This window comes from Sinohyriopsis cumingii, chromosome 11 (assembly GCF_028554795.1).
Source record: "Sinohyriopsis cumingii isolate HCF-2022 chromosome 11, ASM2855479v2, whole genome shotgun sequence".
NCBI classification, from domain to species: domain Eukaryota; kingdom Metazoa; phylum Mollusca; class Bivalvia; order Unionida; family Unionidae; genus Sinohyriopsis; species Sinohyriopsis cumingii.
Window position 1 is genome coordinate 24194840 of NC_142971.1, and position 20249 is coordinate 24215088.

Below are 20249 nucleotides of genomic sequence, written 5' to 3' on the forward strand. Positions count from 1 at the left end.
CGCTGACATAGATTAACATAATACATACTGCATTTTTTAAAGAAAAGTCTGCAATTTACAATATTCCTGTCAAAAATGAACATACAAAGTTTGAAGAAGTATATCCATTAGTAGTCCAATCATAAGCAAATTATTACATTGTAGAAGTGTATACTGGTTGTTGTTGTTGTTGCTGGGTTTAATGCCATTTTTCAGCTCATGATAGGCCATACATGGCGGCCAGAATTAATGGTGGAGGAAGAACCTGGGAAAACCCCGGAAAGAACCACCAACCCTCGAGAAGCTACTGGCAAGCTTTCTCACATACCCACATCAGCCAAATCCGAGACTCGAACCCACGCAGACAGAGGTGAGATGGCAGTGATCCATAATGGAGAGCGCTTTAGACTACTTGGCCAATCTGGGCCCCTGTATACTGGTAGGTTGATTTATAGAAAATTAGTACTCTGGAAGTCCCAGGATGATTTCAAGCAAATTATTACACTGTATAGGTTTATAAGCTAATTTCTAGTAAAGGTAAACAAGTTTACTTCATCCTTTGCAAGAATATAAAGTCAATATACAATTTTGCTGAATAAAATTCAATTTTTAAAAAAATATTTTCATAAAGTTTATTGATTTGTCTTTTATTCTTATATTATTTGGATCAGAGGTTTAGTAAAATGGTTGTTCTAAGTAACTGATTTAAACATTCTATATTTTTGAACACACTACACTCACTTTTCCCTATTTTCCCACCTCTCTGCTCACAAAGGGAAGTCATTTAACCCCAAAATTGAAGACAAGAATGGAACCCTGTATTACCAAATGAACAACAAATGTTTAAGTACCTCAAAACAAATATTAACTATTATTATTAACAAAATGCACATTGCAATAAAATTTGTAAAGAAATCTGGTATTGTTTCCAAATACATATGAAAACTGGATGCCTGCGATTCTTACCTTGCAGCCCTCACATGTGGCAACACCATAGTGAACTCCAGTGGCTTTATCATTACATATCCGACATTTCCCAAATGGGTATGGTATGGCTCCAACTGGCATGGTTTCAATTCCTGAAATTGGAAGACAGTTCCTTTTACTTTTTTCAAAAATTTTTGGGAATTAGTCAGTAAAAAAATGTTAGTGAAAAGATTTTTTAACAAAGAAATGGCAAAATTTGGCCAGTTAAAGCAAAACAAACAATATCCTTATTTAAATGAACTTTTTTGGTCAAAACACCATACAAAGCGCTACCATATATACTTAACAGTCAAGTTCAGCTGCAAACTGCCCAAACCTGATCTGCCATTCCATAATGCACCAGAAGATCTGGGTCTATGCAATTTGTTGTACTAATTGCTCCTAACTAATTGCATAGACCCTGATCTGCCAGTGCCTTATGCAACTGCATATCTTGGTCTGTGCAGTTATACGTGACCTATACATGAGTACCGTATTTGCCAGCCTGTAAGTTGATGCAGAGTATTATAAGTCGAATCAGCAAATCTGGCAAATTTTCCATCCTTCATCTTATATAAATCAGATCAACACCTCGGATTGTGTTTTTCACTTCATTCCACACAGCATCACAAATTTCATCCTACCTGTAACTCAGTAAGCTTTCCAGCCAGGATCATTAAATGTAACTTAAAGTGTGTAATTTATTTCACAAAAAGAATTTTAAATGTATTATTACTTTTAGCTCATAAAGTGACAGTGACCTGAAAATTTATTGACTTACAGATAGGATAAAACTTGCGATGCTGTGTGGAATTAAATTATAATAACTTTCGGTTTCATAAATATTAAAAGTATCACTCTGTATGCTATTTCAGATTACCAGCAAGTGGGAAATCGCATCATTAATACTAAAATGCATTTTGAGAGAGAGAGAGAGAGAGAGAGAGAGAGAGAGATTGTCGATTTCTTGGTTCTTTTTTTAAAACTTATTGCTCTCATGTTGCTGAAGCTTTTGTCAAAGAGAGAAAACATTAATAATTGGAAACTGGTCTTTTTGTAGAAACCTACTATGAGAGACCACCTGTCTTGAGAGACTGCTTTTTGTTGTATGCTTTATTTCTGTAACTTACAACATGACTTAATGTCACAACACTTTAATGTTTGATTTTTTTAAAAGAAAAGAAACTATTATCCAAGATAATTTTATTTTTCATTCTTTATCCCTCTGTGGCAATTAGGAATATTGCAAACATAGCACACTGATTGAAGCTTGTACGCTTTAATCTGCAATCCTTACAAAGATGATACAGCCATTAAAAAACATCACTACTTAATTTATATTGTAATACATTCCAGCTGCTAAACAGCTGTTTAGTACTGGATAAATATTACAAATACAATGTATGAAGGAATAATCCAATTCAAGTTAATGACATGTTTTCAGAGCTGGTAAAACTTGAAGGTAAAAACTGCTCCTTTTCTTATATGGATAGGCAGGAAAGTGAATTTAATTGAGCTGCACTCCTAAAGTTAATGTTTATTGAAAAAACATTTTTTTCTTGCTTAGAGTATACAATGTCAATATACAAGCAACTCATAGGCATGATGTAATTTTCATTTCATCATATGTTCAAGACAATAACGAAATTGACAACATTTAGAACTAAAACTGCAAACATAACTGCTACTACTATAAAGATATAAAAAAATAGATAATAAATTGTCCTAAGTATTGTACACCAGCCCCCACCCCACGCCTTTCACCTCACCTACTGATAACTACGAACATGGAAACCAAAATGTATTAATATGGAAGATTTACCATGTCATCCACCATCTTCCACTGAAGTATATAAAATCTACCATTCACTGTGGACATCTGTCTGTACTTCAACTCTTACCATCTTTCTTTGTGAAAACCCCTTTACTTAGTTGGAATCTCCAACCGCTGATCTTCCTAGCTATGACAATATGGCACCAGTCATCACTGGGTAATTATGTTTTATTTCTATGCAGTCTGTTCATTTTCCAGAATAACAATTCAGAATTTGCCTAATTTCAAAAGTAAGATCTGTCACACATTTTAAGCTGGTAGTGGAAATCACTGAAACATCTATGATGAATACTATGCTAAGATGATTGAAAAGGTGTTCCAAAACCTATAACTCAGAAACAAAGATCTGTCCCAGAACATACAGTGCATAACAAATTTTTTTTAGTTTATGATGTCCCAACATATATGGCAAATAGAACACAGTGGATACATTTATTCTACACATAAATTGCAAATGAAGAAAAAAAAGAACAGAACAAGGCTAGTTTCTTTTAGTATGTTATCAAATAAGCATTACATTTACCTACTTTATTGTAATGGGTGGGCACAAATTCAACTGTTTCATGTCCAGAAGTTTTGGGACATATGATCTAGCTAACAAAAAGTTTAAACTTGACTTACAGGACATAACAAAAATAATTTATTTTATCTTGTCACAAATATATGGTGAAAAGGGAAACATGAATGGTAGATTATTCATTATGATGCAACTGCATGCTGGTGTCAAACTGATGCTATTTGCTGATTATCTTCCATGATGGTGTCAAACTCATGCCATTTACTGATTATCATCAATGCTGGTGGCAAACTGATGCTGTTTGCTGATTACCATCCACATTGGTGTCAAGCTGATGCCATTTGTTGATGACCATCCATGCTAGTGTCAAAATGTTGTCATTTGCAGATTATCATCCATGCTGGTGTCAAAATGACACTGTTTGAAGATTATCATTCATGTTGGTGTCAAACTGATGCCATTTGCTGATTATCATCTATGCTGGTGTCAAACTGATGCTGTATGCTGATTACGATCCACGCTGGTGTCAAACTGATGCCACCTGCTGATTACCATCCATGCTGGTATCAAACTGATGCCATCTGCTGATTACCATCCATGCTGGTGTCAAACTGATGCCATCTGCTGATTATCTTCCATGATGGTATCAAACTCATGCTGTTTGCTGATTGTCATCCATGCTGGTGTCAAATTGATGGCATTTGACGATTTTCATCCATGCTGGTGTCAGACTCATGCCATTTGCTGATTATCTTCCATAATGGTGTCAAACTGATGCCATTTGCTGATTATCATCCATGCTGGTTTCAAACTGATGCCATTTGATGATTATCATCCATGCTGGTGTCAAACTGATGCTGTCTGCTGATTACCATCCATGCTGGTGTCAAACTGATGCCATCTGTTGATTACCATCCATGTTGGTGTCAAACTCATGCCATTTGCTGATTATCTTCCATGATGGTATCAAACTCATGCTGTTTGATTATCATCCATGCTGGTTTCAAACTGATGCAATTTTCTGATTATCATCCATGCTGGTGTCAAACTCATGCCATTTTCTGATTATCATCCATGCTGGTGTCAAACTAATGCCATTTGATGATTATTATCCATCCTGGTGTCAAACTGATGCCATCTGCTGATTACCATCCATGCTGGTGTCACACTCATGCCATTTGCTGATTATCATCCATGATGGTATCAAACTCATGCTGTATGCTGATTATCATCCGTGCTGGTGTCAAACTGATGCCATCTGCTGATTATCATCCATGCTGGTGTCAAACTGATGCCATCTGCTGAGTACCATCCATGCTGGTTTCAAAATGATGCCATTTGATGATTATCATCCATACTGGTGTCAAACTGATGCCATTTAATGATTATCATCCATGCTGGTGTCAAACTGATGCCATTTGATGATTATCATCCATGCTGGTGTCAAACTGATGCCATTTGCTGATTACCATCCATGCTGGTGTCAAACTGATGCCACCTGCTGATTACCATCCATGCTGGTATCAAACTGATGCCATCTGCTGATTACCATTCATGCTAGTGTCACACTCATGCCATTTGCTGATTATCTTCCATGATGGTATCAAACTCATGCTGTTTGCTGATTGTCATCCATGCTGGTGTCAAATTGATGCCATTTGACGATTTTCATCCATGCTGGTGTCAGACTCATGCCATTTGCTGATTATCTTCCATAATGGTGTCAAACTGATGCCATTTGCTGATTATCATCCATGCTGGTGTCAAACTGATGCCATTTGCTGATTATCATCCATGCTGGTGTCAAACTGATACCATTTGATGATTATCATCCATGCTGGTGTCAAACTGATGCTGTCTGCTGATTACCATCCATGCTGGTGTCAAACTGATGCCATCTGTTGATTACCATCCACGCTGGTGTCAAACTGATGCCATCTGCTGATTACCATCCATGTTGGTGTCAAACTCATGCCATTTGCTGATTATCTTCCATGATGGTATCAAACTCATGCTGTTTGATTATCATCCATGCTGGTTTCAAACTGATGCAATTTTCTGATTATCATCCATGCTGGTGTCAAACTCATGCCATTTTCTGATTATCATCCATGCTGGTGTCAAACTGATGCCATTTGATGATTATTATCCATGCTGGTGTCAAACTGATGCCATCTGCTGATTACCATCCATGCTGGTGTCACACTCATGCCATTTGCTGATCATCATCCATGATGGTATCAAACTCATGCTGTTTGCTGATTATCATCCATGCTGGTGTCAAACTGATACCATCTGCTGATTACCATCCATGCTGGTGTCAAACTGATGCCATCTGCTGATTACCATCCATGTTGGTGTCAAACTCATGCCATTTGCTGATTATCTTCCATGATGGTATCAAACTCATGCTGTTTGATTATCATCCACGCTGGTTTCAAACTGATGCCATTTTCTGATTATCATCCATGCTGGTGTCAAACTCATGCCATTTTCTGATTATCATCCATGCTGGTGTCAAACACATGCCATTTTCTGATTATCGTCCATGCCAGTGTCAAACTGATGCCATCTGCTGATTACCATCCATGCTGGTGTCAAACTGATGCCATCTGCTGATTACCATTCATGTTGGTGTCACACTCATGCCATTTGCTGATTATCTTCCATGATGGTATCAAACTCATGCTGTTTGCTGATTATCATCCATGCTGGTTTCAAACTGATGCCATCTGCTGATTACCATCCATGCTGGTGTCAAACTCATGTCATTTGCTGATTATCTTCCATGATGGTATCAAACTCATGCTGTTTGCTGATTATCATCCATGCTGGTGTCAAATTGATGCCATTTGCTTATTATAATCTAAGCTGGTGTCAAACTGATGCCATCTGCTGATTACCATCCAAGCTGGTGTCAAACTGATGCCATTTGCTTATTATAATCCATACCAATAAAAGGTAACTTTACAGTATAAGCTGCTTTTGAAGGCCACTTTTACTGTACTATACAGAATCTGTCTTTAAATCTGAAGGCCACTTTTACTGTACTATACAGAATCTGTCTTTAAATCTGAAGGCCACTTTTACTGTACTATACAGAATCTGTCTTTAAATCTGAAGGCCACTTTTACTGTACTATACAGAATCTGTCTTTAAATCTGAAGGCCACTTTTACTGTACTATACAGAATCTGTCTTTAAATCTGAAGGTCACTTTTACTACACATAATCTCTCCTTTATTGCCCTTTACTTGTCAGAGGGCCATTTTTATTGTACTAAACATAATCTCTTTAACTGCCCTTTTCCTAATCTGAAAGCCACTTTTACTACACATAATCTGTCTTTTTCTGCCCTTTTCTTATCTGAATGCCACCTTTATTGTACTAAGCATAATCTCTTTCACTGCCATTTTCTTTAACTGAAGGCCACTTTTACTGTACTAAATCAGTCTTTAAATGCCATTTTCTTTAACTGAAGGCCACTATTATTGTACTAAATTTGTTTTTAACTGCCCTTTTCTTTATTTGAATGCCACTTCTACTACACATAATCTGTCTTTAAATGCTATTTTCCTAATCTGAAGGCCATGTGTATTGAACTAAACATAATCTCTTTAACTGCTAGTTTCCTTATCTGAAGGCCACTTTTACTGCATATAATCTGTCTTTAAATGCCATATTCCTAATTTTAAAGCCTTGCAAAACACAAAATTGTTGTTTCTCTGATTTTTTTGTGGGCACCAATTTTCAATGGTTTCGTGTTTGCATCAAACCAGAAAGAAACCAAAGGACTCAATAAATGATGATCCTTCTGTGGAAACAGTGGGACTCATTCCTCAATCCATGGATTTAACTGCCATTGAAAGTATAATTTGTCTTCATCCCATAAAAAATGGTACACAGTAAAATGAATTTACATTAAGAAGTTATATGTATGGGTGCATGATTGAATGTTGCATGACTGTACTGGCACAAGACTGTACATCATAACACTGTACAGTCACATGAATGTAAATGTACTGTATATTCAATAATGGTTGAAATAAATTAATGAATACATCTATTGACGTGTGTTTATTTCACATTATTATAACATGTGCTTGTACATAAATGTACAGTAAATATAAGACAATTAACACATCGAACACATCACACTATGTACATGTATGTACTGTACATACAGGGGCCCCGAGTGGCCGAGTGGTCTAACGCGCTCTCTGTTACGGATCACTGCCATCTCACCTCTGTCTGCGTGGATTCGAGTCTCGGATTCAGCCAATGTGGGTATGTGAGAAAGCTTGCCAGTAGCTTCTCGTGGGTCGGTGTTCTTTCCAGGGTTTTCTTGGGTTCTTCCTCCACCATTAATACTGGCCGCCATGTATAGCCTATCGTGTGCTGAAAAATGGCGTTAAACCCTACAACAACAACAACAACAACAACAACAACTGTACATACATTTATTATGTCAATTTCATGAAGAAATCTCTAACCTTTGTTTGCCTGGATTCTTTGGCGGATATATCTGCAACGATCATTAATAGTGGCTATAGATTCTCAATGGCTTCACCATTGTGTTTTATGTCATCACTGGTGAATATTGCTGACATCTGCTCAAAATAGAAATTAATGTTGCTATGCTAATAAGATGCAGTCATTTTTATAAGTCGTATTTTACAGTTGTTATAGCTCCTAACGAGCTGATAATTGACGTCCCCATTTTATTCAGAAATGAAGCCCTATACTGTCCACAGCTTAAATCAAATAACTGTATTTGTACAGCCATCAAATAACTGTGATTGTTACATACAATTGGTAAACAACAAAGAGGCTTAATGACACATTTAATTTATTTACCATATGTCAAAAAGCGTGGACGATTTGATCCCAGTGTGTTTATTTAATTAATATCCCTGTCTGCGACTAGCTAAAACAGACATTGTTTATACAATCGCTGGTTGAAATATGGTCAGGCTACTTAATTTTTCCACACACATGATCACGTGATCAATTGATAACTTTAACATGCCATTAGAATTTGACCTAATCAGAGATTGATACATTGACAAACCTCCAAATTTGCGTAGGTGAATCTGTATTATCCAACTGACTGTATTTTCATATATGATTTTTCGAATTTTCTTATTTTTGGACAGATTATTTCCAAATTATTCATACAAGTTTTAAAGTAATTTTACATTTTGGTCACCAATTTTGATTTCCAGATCCAGAACGCAGATTTCTTGATTAATGGAGCAAATTAACACTTAGGAATTCCGTTCCCACTGAATTATGTCCAGATAGCAAGGTTTCCAGATTAATAAAGTCCAGATTAATAAGGCTCCACTGTATATCACATTAATGTACAGGCACATGATTGTACATTACATTACTGTATGACAACATAGAAAATTCAGCAGTTTTTTCTGTAATGGTAGAAAGATGGCTTAAAGCTAGATTGACAGCAGTGAACAAAGAGAATTGAATACAATGTTGAAAATACATTCATGACGAGATGTAAACAAATTGGCAAAAGAAGAGAAAACACAATACTTGCAAGTACTAAATGCACAGGCATGTATTTCAATACAGAACAGATCTTATTCGAAAGTACCAAAAAACAAGGCAGACAGACAATTATGATACTTACCTACGAGAATAAAGATACCTCACTCAAGATACACGTATATCCATCTGATGCCTGACATTCTCTTTGTTTGAAAACAACAGCAGTAAAATGATACTAAGCTCTGTCAACATCAAACCATATTCACAAACATGAGATATCTCCTTCCAAACCTTCCAGAAATCAATAAGTATTATTCTATTTTTATTTGATTGGATTAATGTAGACAACCATTCCTTAGTCTCAAAGCATAAACAGGTGAAACTAGTATGCTTATAGATGTACAAAGTACTGAATGATTCATTTTAAAAATAATTTATTTTCGGAACACTCTTATTTGATGTATTCTCTTTACGAGAGAGAGAGAGAGAGAGAGAGAGAGAGAGAAAGAGGGAGAGACAGAGAGAGAGAGATAAAGAGAGACAGAGACTGACAGAGAGAGAGAGAGAGAGAGAGAGAGAGATGTTATTTCTCATACAGTTTCTTTTATCCAACTGAGGATGGATATCAAAATATTCCAACGCCTTTTAAGAATGTGTAAAGATAATAATAAGTCATGCAATTTCACCCCAATTCCCACCTGAAAACCACTCCCACAACTTCTTCCCATAATACCTTAAGCCTCAAGGTAAAGGGTAATGAATAAAAACTCTAAAAACAAATTGTACATACACACACTACTGTGGACAGAAGACACACACAGCTGACATCTCATAATGCATGTAATGGCAGATCTTGTTACATGCTTTCTATGTATGATTGAAAGCCAACAAAAACAAAAATGATCAACCAGCATATGTGTTGATTTTGACCAAGCACAAATGATGTTACTTCTGAATGCTTCTGGTTGGCTGAAAGTTAATGATGTCAAGGCCCGATCTGGGTCTATACTGTTACACAAATGTAAATATTAAAGTTACACAGTTGCAAACAATATACACCAACCTGATCAGCTAATTGCAATGGCCTGTCAGCATGAATTCCCATACATTTTACTGCATATTTAACCAACCACCCATATTCACTCCCAACCCTAGACTCACAACGTAAAATCTATCACAAATTGCATACATACAGCTAAGTCAGAAAAGATTTGGAATTTTCAATATAACTACAACTTGTGTACATCTGGCCTTTTCATCCTCTCCCATGAAGTTCAGGATTGGGGAACCATGGCTGACACTCCACTCAGAGATCATGACACCATATGAGCAAAATAGCCATACAATTTCACAAATTTCCAGTTTGACCAGAAGATGCAATAATGGATGGATGGCCAGATTGACCAACTGATGATGGATATCACAATATTCCAACACCTTTTAAGAAAGCGTGCAGATAATAATAAACCCATGTCATTTTTAAAAATGAGCTGCACTGCAGAACAGCAATTGTTTATGACCTTTTTTCCTCTAAGAGTATTAATAAGCCTTAACTCCACCATTGACTACATTCATGGCTCTGCTACCGGGAGATAGCCGAACTCTAAGACCACTGGAAACATCGTAAAGTAGAAGCCACAACAGCTGTTAAGGTGTGAAAATAGCCATTGTGGCTGTAGTTATTAGATGCCACATGAAACATATCAATGGGTTGCAGTTTCAAGCCTGGTTTGGCGTGTTTCTATGCAATGCACTTTACTCACATTAAAGCCTTTCTGGTGCTGATGTGCTATTTAAACACCACAATCTTAAGACTGGATGCATCATTCCTGAATTTTGCAAACCAAAAGAAAAGAAGAAAAAATCCTGTAACAAAGTCAAGACTACACAAATCTGTGCGGAAATACAATGCATTTAAAAAAAAAATTTAGGTACAAAGCAACACAACAGCATACTGTTAATTTTTTTAGAAAATGTGTTGGATAATAATTAGGCAAATAAAAGAAAAAAGTAATCGGAACCTCAAAGCTAACGTCAATGATGTCTTGACAAATCTGACATTACAACAGTTATTAATATACTGTAGATCAATATTATGTAGAGAACAAAAGCAGCTTCCAGTAACATCACACCTTCAGATAAACATGTACAAAGCTGGTCACCATGGCAACATGAAAGCATTTACATCAATAATCATAACAGAAACCCTGCAAGTAATCTTCAATGCAACAAAGATGTAAAGGTTGTTTATCCATTATATTTTTTTTTTTTTTGGTGAACAAATTAAAACATGTATGAATATATGGTGGGATGACAGCATTATCTTATGCTGATGAGGACAAAGTATAAAACACAACTGGCTGTGTGTGTGATTTGGATTTTTAACTTAGCTTTAACAATTTTTCAGTCATATTGCTATGATGTCTGCAGTGTGGCAGTTTACAGTGATGTCTAGCACTAGGGCATCATGCCACAGACATGTAGCATGATGTCCCACCCAGTCACATTATCCTGACACCAGGCCGACCAGTCCTAACACTAACCTCTTAATGCTGTCCCACCCAGTCACATTATCCTGACACCAGGCTGACCAGTCCTAACACTACCTCTTAATGCTGAGCGCCAAGCGAGGCAGCTGTTTGTACCATTTTTATAAGTCTTTCATGTGACTTGGTCAGGGACTGAACCCACAACCTCCTGCATCGGAGGCAGATGCTCTAACCACTATGCCACCTGAGCAGTTACAATTGGTCTGAAGTTCATAATCAATGCCCTACCTCTTTCACAATTTTCATTTATAAAGTCTTAAAAGTGTACATTAAATATTTCAATATATTTTTTTGAAACTGGTTATAATTATCATCCCCATTCTTTACCAAGTGAATGTCATAATATCTGTTCATCTCACCTTTCTTTACAAAGTGAATGTCATAATATCTGTTCATCTCACCTTTCTTTACCAAGTGAATGTCATAATATCTGTTCATCTCACCTTTCTTTACAAAGTGAATGTCATAATGTCTGTTCATCTCACCTTTCTTTACCAAGTGAATGTCATAATATCTGTTCATCTCACCTTTCTTTGCCAAGTGAATGTCATAATATCTGTTCATCTCACCTTTCTTTACAAAGTGAATGTCATAGTATCTGTTCATCTCACCTTTCTTTACAAAGTGAATGTCATAATATCTGTTCATCTCACCTTTCTTTACCAAGTGAATGTCATAATATCTGTTCATCTCACCTTTCTTTACAAAGTGAATGTCATAATATCTGTTCATCTCACCTTTCTTTACAAAGTGAATGCCATAATATCCTTTCATCTCCCCAGTCTTTACAAAGTTAATGTCATAATATCCATTCATCTTTCTACACCCAATCATCTCTTCTTAAAATCCTGGGTAGATACTGACCAAACTTTGGGGGGGGGGGGGTTGTATTTGCTGGTTTTAATAGTACTTTAACACAAAAATGGGAGCAAAGAGCCTCTGTTAAGGACATGGGTTAAGGTTTGAGCAGGTATCAAACCATAACCCTCAGATTACGGGTCCAATATTCTACCAAACAAGCTACTGTGGCCCTCAGCCAAATTTGGTAAATAGGCTGCACATGTATAAAATAAACATAGTTTTGTGGCTCTGCCCTTAAATCCATAATAGGGGATCAAAGGTCAGATGCACAAAAAGTGCAATTATGGTGACAATGAGTTACGTTTTTTTGGCCAAACTTTGTACATGCTCTCATATGAGTCCAGTGGACACAAATTCTATGCAATGAATTAGGGTCATGGTTTGGATGGGTCATATAATAAAACAAGTGGCCCAAGGGGGTCTGTTGTTATCTCTTACTTAAGAAAATTGGAAATTATAGCTACAAATTAAAATGCATACAGGTTTTGAAACTCTGGAATGGAAAGAAAATTTAGGAGCACTTAATTGCTATATTGTCTATTACTGTTGGTGCTTGTGTCACTTATATTCTCTTCAAGATTATATATATACATATATAGCACACTTCATTATAGCAACAATTCGGATACAACATGATCATAGTGCAACTCCCAAAATTGTATACATTTTTTATGTACTCAAAGAAGATTGAATGGCTTTATTGTTCAAGGATCAACACTAGTAAGATTAACAATAACCTGACATCTTTTGAAGCTAACATCAAAGTGCACTGATTGACTACTGACAAATCTCAAATATGACATGAACATTCACAAACAGAAATGTTTAACAACTTTATTCATACAAAGCAAGATGCAATCATAACACTTTATTCTTCAAAAATACAACACATCTTGCTGAATTATTCAATCAAACATTTTATATTTTAGCCAAAAACTTCCAACAAATTGGTGAAATTATTGTAAAATTTTGGGAGCCACATCAGGATCATCTTACATTCAAATTCATACATGATCTTTTTCCCAAAATTATTATGAACTTTCACTTTTGTACTTTTAATTTTTTAAATTATATTTTCATGCACCAAAAATATATAAATTTTGGGAACCATGCTATGATTGTGTTATATCTGAACTCATGCAGTAACAAAGCATGCTATGGTAGGGTTTCACTGTAATTTAGGTGAAAGTGAGTTTTGATGTGCTTGTGTTACACTTTTAGGACATTGTGTTCCAGTAAAAACAATAGACATTAATGTCCAAGGATATGTCTGAATTCCTTGTGCCTATCAGTAAAAACAATAGACGTTAATGTCCAAGGATATGTCTGAATTCCCTGTGCCTATCAGTAAAAACAACAGACGTTAATGTCCAAGGATATGTCTGATTTCCTTGTGCCTATCAGTAAAAACAATAAACGTTAATGTCCAAGGATATGTCTGAATTCCTTGTGCCTATCAGTAAAAACAATAGACATTAATGTCCAAGGATATGTCTGAATTCCCTGTGCCTATCAGTAAAAAGCAGCTGATGTGAATTCTGGGTATGGCCGTACATTATCAGAATTTTTTCTCTCCAATTTTTCCATAAATGCCATCTGAGCAATTTGCTGAGTATGAAAACCAAGTTTCTATTGTCTGACAAATGTCAGTAGACTTGATAAAGGCCATTCTTAAGAGTACTTTATCTATATATATATATAGAGTGTAATCCTTGTTACCTGACTGTACCTAAATTGTCCGTAATTTTTGTTTATGACTGCAAATTGTAGTGATCCTCTATAAACCAAACAACACATGGCTAATTTTTGTCCATGGATGTAGATTCTATTTTTAAAGATTAAGTTATAAATATGTGTTGACAAGTTAAATTCAACCTATATATTGAACCTGTTGAAAATTTTAGAGTATTTTCTCACTGGCAAATGAGGTCAAGTGGATTCTTTTATGACATAGGTGACATGAGAAGGTATTGTGAAATATCAGATTGAGTAGTATGTCACGTGGGGTATATTGCAACATCTTGTTGTAATAGACTCTTTGAAATGTATATAAGGACAGAACTGAGCAATTATTTCATTATTATTTCGGATTCCTTATTTCATATCTTCATGTGTTAATATCAGTCTGCAGATGTGTTAAAAGCTGTGTTTAGATATAATTTGAGAGGAGACAAATGTTTTGATTATTCGTTGGGATTGCAAAGTGCTCAATGAACTAAAATATTATTCATGGACAATTATGAATTTATTGAAAGAAGTTCTGGACAATGCCATTTTGATACATCAGGATTGTTGGCAGACCTGTACATAAGAGAATCTGGAATTTATTCAGAACATTATATTCTCCATGACTTGTGACAGAACTTATTATTTAGGATTTTATTTTTAATACTGTAAGTTTCTCTTAAATTTTCATTTTATAAATGTCATAATTAAATTATGTGTTAAGTTTCACAAAACCTGTTGATTTTACTTCTTTCTGCTACTTAGTTTATGACAGTCTTAACAGTATCATAAGTATATTTGATTAATATGAAAAAAAAGCATTATCGTATAAAACTTTCTTTTTCTTTATTGACGGATGTGTTATGTATACTTAATTTGTATTGTGTGACTGACCTTGTCCATAATTGGGGTTAAGAGTTTGGGCCTAATATCATGTATGGCAAACAGGTTTACCTAGGTTTGAGTTCTATATACAGCCTTGATTCTGACCTTAGAAGTTTTTAGAAATGAATTTAGTTTACTGTTTGATGAAAATTTCCATTAAGATGACCCTCTTCCTGGTCCTCAAATTGTGTCTTACGTTTTATATTAGGGTTGATTTGTTAAAATTACTCATTCATATATTAACATCAGTTTATGACCTTTCAGTCTTAACAATATTAACACTTGAAACATTATCAGAGAAATTGTTGTCATTTCCTATTAAAAGCATTTACTTTACTAATATTATTTACAGTATAACGATCAGTGGAACAGAAAGCCATGAAGGGTGCCATCTACAGCACAGCCATGTCCACGTTTGGCAAGGAAGAATGGCCCAGTCAGGACTGGTTCAACGCACACCTTTCAAAGATAGATCCAATAACTGAGGACAAATGAAAAGCCTTCATAGCTTACAAAAAATGCCCCAATGAACAGATGCTTTCTGCCCTCAGAAGTGCCCAAAGCATCACCCAATGCATCACAAGACAGTGCACAAATGAGTACAGGCAGCAAGTGTGTGAAGGAATCCAGCAAAGTGCCAAGTCTGGAAATATCCAAGGTATGTATAGTGGCATCAAGAAGGCTCTAGGCCCTCGAGTGAAAGGGGTCGCCCCCTGAAATCTCTGACAGGAGAGAAGATCACAGACCATGAGCACCAGTTAGCCAGATGGGTGGAGCACTACTCAGAGGTATATTCCCAAGAAATGTCAATCACCATTACAGCCCTTAGCAGCATACAAAAGCTGCCTACCATGGTGGAGCTTGACAAAGTGCCCACCTTAGAGAATCTCAGCAAAGCCATCAACTCCCTCCCAAACAACAAAGCACCAGGTAGCGACAACATCCCATCTGAAGCTAACAAAAATTGGGAAACTGACACTGCTTCAGCCACTGCATGAGCTACTCTGCCTCTGCTGGGAGGAAGGAGCAGTCCCCCAAGACATGCACAACGTCACCATTGTGACCCTTTACAAAAACAAGGGCGACCGCAGTGACTGTAACAATTACAGAGGAATCTCAATCCTGAGCATCATTGGCAAAGTATATGCCCACATCATCCTAAACAGGCTTAAGCTGCTGACGGACCGTGTGTACCTGGAATCTCAGTGCGGCATCAGAGCTGGCAGGTTGACAAAAGACATGATCTTCGCCCTCTGACAACTTCAAGAGAAGAGCATAAAGCAAGGTCAGCGACTCTGCATGATGTTCATTGACCTCACTAAGGCCTTAGACCTGGTCAGCAGGAAGGGCCTATCTGAACTTCTCAGTAAGACTGGCTGGCCCCCAAAACTCTGCAGCATGATAATCTCTTTCCATACCGATATGAAGGGAACAGTCCTGTATGATGGATCCTCCTCAGACTCCTTTCCCATCAACAGCGGCATGAAGCAGGGCTGCGCGCTGGCACTAATCCTTTTCGAGGTCTTCTTCTCCCTGCTCCTTTCCTATGCCTTCAACTCATCCACTGATGGCATATATCTGCACACCAGGTCCGACTATGCTTGAAGACCAAAGTGAGTGCTCATCAGGGAGATGCTCTTTGCGATGACCCACACCGAGGATGCCCTCCAGAGATTGGGAGACCGTTTTGTTGATGCCTGCAAGCAGTTCAGTCTTACCATCAGTCTGAACAAGACAAACATCAGCTTGCCACGATGCTACCACTGCCCCTTCCATAAAAATCAATGATGTCACCCTGGAAGTAGTCAACAACTTTACTTACCTGGGGTTAACCACCAGCAATTCTCTCTTGTTCAATGTGGAGCTGGACAGAAGGCCTGGAAAGGCAAACACCATCATGGCATGACTAATGATGAGGGTGTGGGAAAATGCTGACAGATCACACCAAGATACAAGTCTACCAGGCCTGCATTCTCAGCACCTTCCTATATGGAAGTGAGACCTGGACCACCTATATGAGGCAAGAGAGGCGGCTCAACTCCTTCAATATATGGTGCCTAAAACGCATCCTAAAAATCAGCTGGCAAGACACGTCCCACACAGCACGATCCTGCAGTGTGCATGTATCCACAGCATGTACTCCCAGCTGAGCAAACGCCACCTTTGATGGCTGGGACATGTCCGACACATGCAGGATGGGAGGCTGCCAAAGGATATCCTATATGGACAGCTGGCCATTGGCACCAGAAGAGTCAACCGTCCCTCACTCCATTTCAAGGATGTGTGCAAGAGGGAAATAATGGCATGCGACATTTCACCTGATGGCTAGGAAATGCAGGCCAAGGACCAAGGCACCTGGAGACAGATGGTCCAAAAGGGCATAGCAGTCACTGATGTGAGGAGAGGCCATCTGGCAGCTGAGAAACGTGAGAGAAAGAAGAGCGCTGCAGCAACCACTGCAACTCAGACTTCCCAGTACGTCTGCACCAACTGCAATAGGGACTGTCACTCATGCATAGGCCTGCACAGCCACAGCAGATGTTGCCAAAACCCCAGTGACAGACGTCACTCCAAGGGCGCTACTTGCATGGTCTCTTGAGACTGAGCCACCAATTATGATGATAACCATCTGTGAAATTTTTTTGCAAGAGTGATAACTACTATTAGGTCCAATCATTCACCTAAATCTGAGTTGTCTCCCATGACATATAACAGAAAAAGCCAGATTGTCTATACTTTATTACTAATTTTAGAAAGGCAATAGAGCTTGTTACTATTATTTGTTCTACAAAATAAAATACAAAAACGAAACTGTAAAAATTCTTTAAAAGGTACATAAAATAAATGATGAAGGTAAATTATATCAAATCTTTATATTATATGATCAAACCATCAAAATGTCTTAGACTGTCTTTGATGGTACATCATCACAAAGTTTCTAAAATTTACATAAAAAACACTTGTCTCATAAACTCAGTAAGAATACGTGTCACTGTCAGTGGACATCGGCAAAGTATGCAAACCTGTCAAACTTCATCCTTCAACACACAATCAAGTGTGTGTTTTATTGCATACACTGGACTTAAAACTTAAACTCTATGAAAAGCAATACTGTCCCATGATGTAAAGTCGAAATTCAGTTTAAACTCTAACACAACCTGTGTAAAAGTCTTTCAGTGTAAACTGAATTACTACTATTAAGGATTTGTCATAGATAATTGCCTGGGCACATCATGGAAGAGATTACAGGTATGCAATCCTGTTTTAGGAATAAAACTTCCATACATACATTACCAAAACTGGGAATCCATCATGAATTCGATCTCTTTGTCAAGTGCAATCTTGCAGGTTTACAATGAGCAAGAGTTCTTTTTCTTGGAACTCAATTTTAAAATAAGACTAAGGTTTTTTAAAAATCACTGCCATGTGGACTTAACTGTCAAATCTTAAAACAACTCGGTTCATGATACGAAGAGAAAACTTTCAATGTTGCACAGACTGTGTACAATTTATATGTTTTTTACAGTGGCAAATTTACAGAAATTTGGTGTCCTAAAAACCTGTACTGAAAAGAAGTAATTGACCAAAATGGATACAACTCTAACAGCTTCAATACACAGATCACAAACTGTATGGACTGAAGGGAAGCATGTCGTTTCAGCCAATTCACATTATCCAATGTCTTGAGAGGTTTTAGTAGAAGCATTCAAATTTAAATAAATAACATGAATTTCAAACATACAATGTTGAGGGTTCCAGATCATTAATGAAGTCATATTATTATTATTATTATTATTATTATTTTGTGCTGCTAAGCAAGTCAATGGCAGGCCTGGATCTTACACTTAAATGTAGGGTCAAAGTGACCTACTTTCACTGTCTATATCTTTATTACTGGGCACAAGTTAATGCTTTAATAGCTGGTATTCATTTTTGCACTCTGGCTGAACAAAAATTCTGAAAAAAGATTTCTACCACAAAGAATGTATAAAATGAATTAGGGTTTAATAGCAAGTCAGAACAACACTGGCTATATTGTACTGATTAAAAGTTAAGTTTTTAAATGTAAAAACAAACACTTACACACAAAATTATTAGGAAGAAAAACCCTTCCAAATAACTGTAAACATGATGTACCCAAGCCTAGAATTCAATAAAAATGTCATGGTAGCCAGAAGGACTACTAAATTGTACTAGTTATGCTGATCATTCATAATCCATAAGTACAAATCTTGCTTTAGAAAACCACAAAGGTTACTTGAAAATATTTACTCACTACAGGTCCACACTAAAAAAGACAATGATCAATTGTCTAGAAAAAATGACAACTCTGTCAACATTTTCTTAGAACTTCATCATCCAGAAAACAGGGATCCCTTGATGGGATTTGTGCTCTACTGGGTGAAAGGAATTTCCAAGACTTCAAAATAAGACTATTTCTTCTTTTAAGTGCCAAATGTTGAAACCCTGTCTGATATTCTTCTGCAATATTTTAAAATTAGCTATTGTGGTGGGCACACTGAAGGTCATATTGGTACCATTTTCATAAGGACAAAGTGGACATCATTTGACTTTTTTTGGTCAAAACTTTAGGCAAAATGATCATCCATTCAGGCACAGAAGTGACAACAAGAATTTCATAACAGCCATCTGGGAGCAGAGATAACAATATTTTCAAGATTGTCAACATGTGGCCATATTGAGGATTAGTCATTTTCATATAGGACCAACTATGCAGCATAAGAAATATTTGATAAAAACCCTAAGTCAGAATCACTTTCCCTTTAACAGCAATAGATAAAACATTGTCATGATGTCCACACAATGGACATCAGATCAGCACCATTTTAATTAAAGAGCACTAAAACAAGTATTTTCATGAAAATCCCATCATGAACTGACCATTCAGTCTGGAGAAGTAGTAATAAAAGAGTTTCAAGCTGGCCACTGTGGCAGGCATATTGATCCCAGATCAACGCCATTTTCATTTAGGACCAAGCTGATAAGAAGTCTTAGCTGAAAAACCTCATGTCAACATGACCTTCTGTTTAGGACAAACAGCAATATTCCTGGACATCAAATCAGCACTATTTTCATTTATGATCAAGTAAACTTCATAATAATAAGTCTTTTCATCAAAAACCTCACGTTGATATGACCATTCATTCAGGTGTAGTACTGATAACACTATTTTCAAGATGGCTGAATGGTGACAAAGTTAGATGTGCAAGCAGCACCAATTTCATCTAGGACAAACTATACCATAGCAGGAATGTGAGTGTAAATTTTCAGGACAACCCTACAAGTAGTATAGATAGAGTAGTAATAATAAACTTGTGTAAAGTTTCAGGGCAATCCTACAAGTAGTTTAGAAAGAATAGTAATAACAAACTTGTGCTAACAGACAAAAAACTGATCATCCTATT

General features: G+C 36.7%; 1 protein-coding gene across 2 annotated transcripts in view; it reads right to left on the reverse strand.

The window, feature by feature from the left end:
- The window catches only part of LOC149787791 (uncharacterized), a 62349-nt gene that overhangs the window by 39532 nt on the left and 2568 nt on the right, over nucleotides 1-20249 (reverse strand). Inside the window, exons 3-4 of one of the 2 annotated variants that reach the window (XM_089973993.1) lie at nucleotides 7789-7905; nucleotides 946-1058 (exon numbers count right to left, since the gene is read on the reverse strand). In XM_089973993.1, the coding sequence (XP_089830119.1) occupies nucleotides 946-1047 (102 nt within the window). In that variant the 5' untranslated portion in view covers nucleotides 1048-1058; nucleotides 7789-7905. The remainder of the gene's footprint in view (nucleotides 1-945; nucleotides 1059-7788; nucleotides 7906-20249) is intronic. The other variant, XM_089973992.1, reaches the window with a different exon arrangement.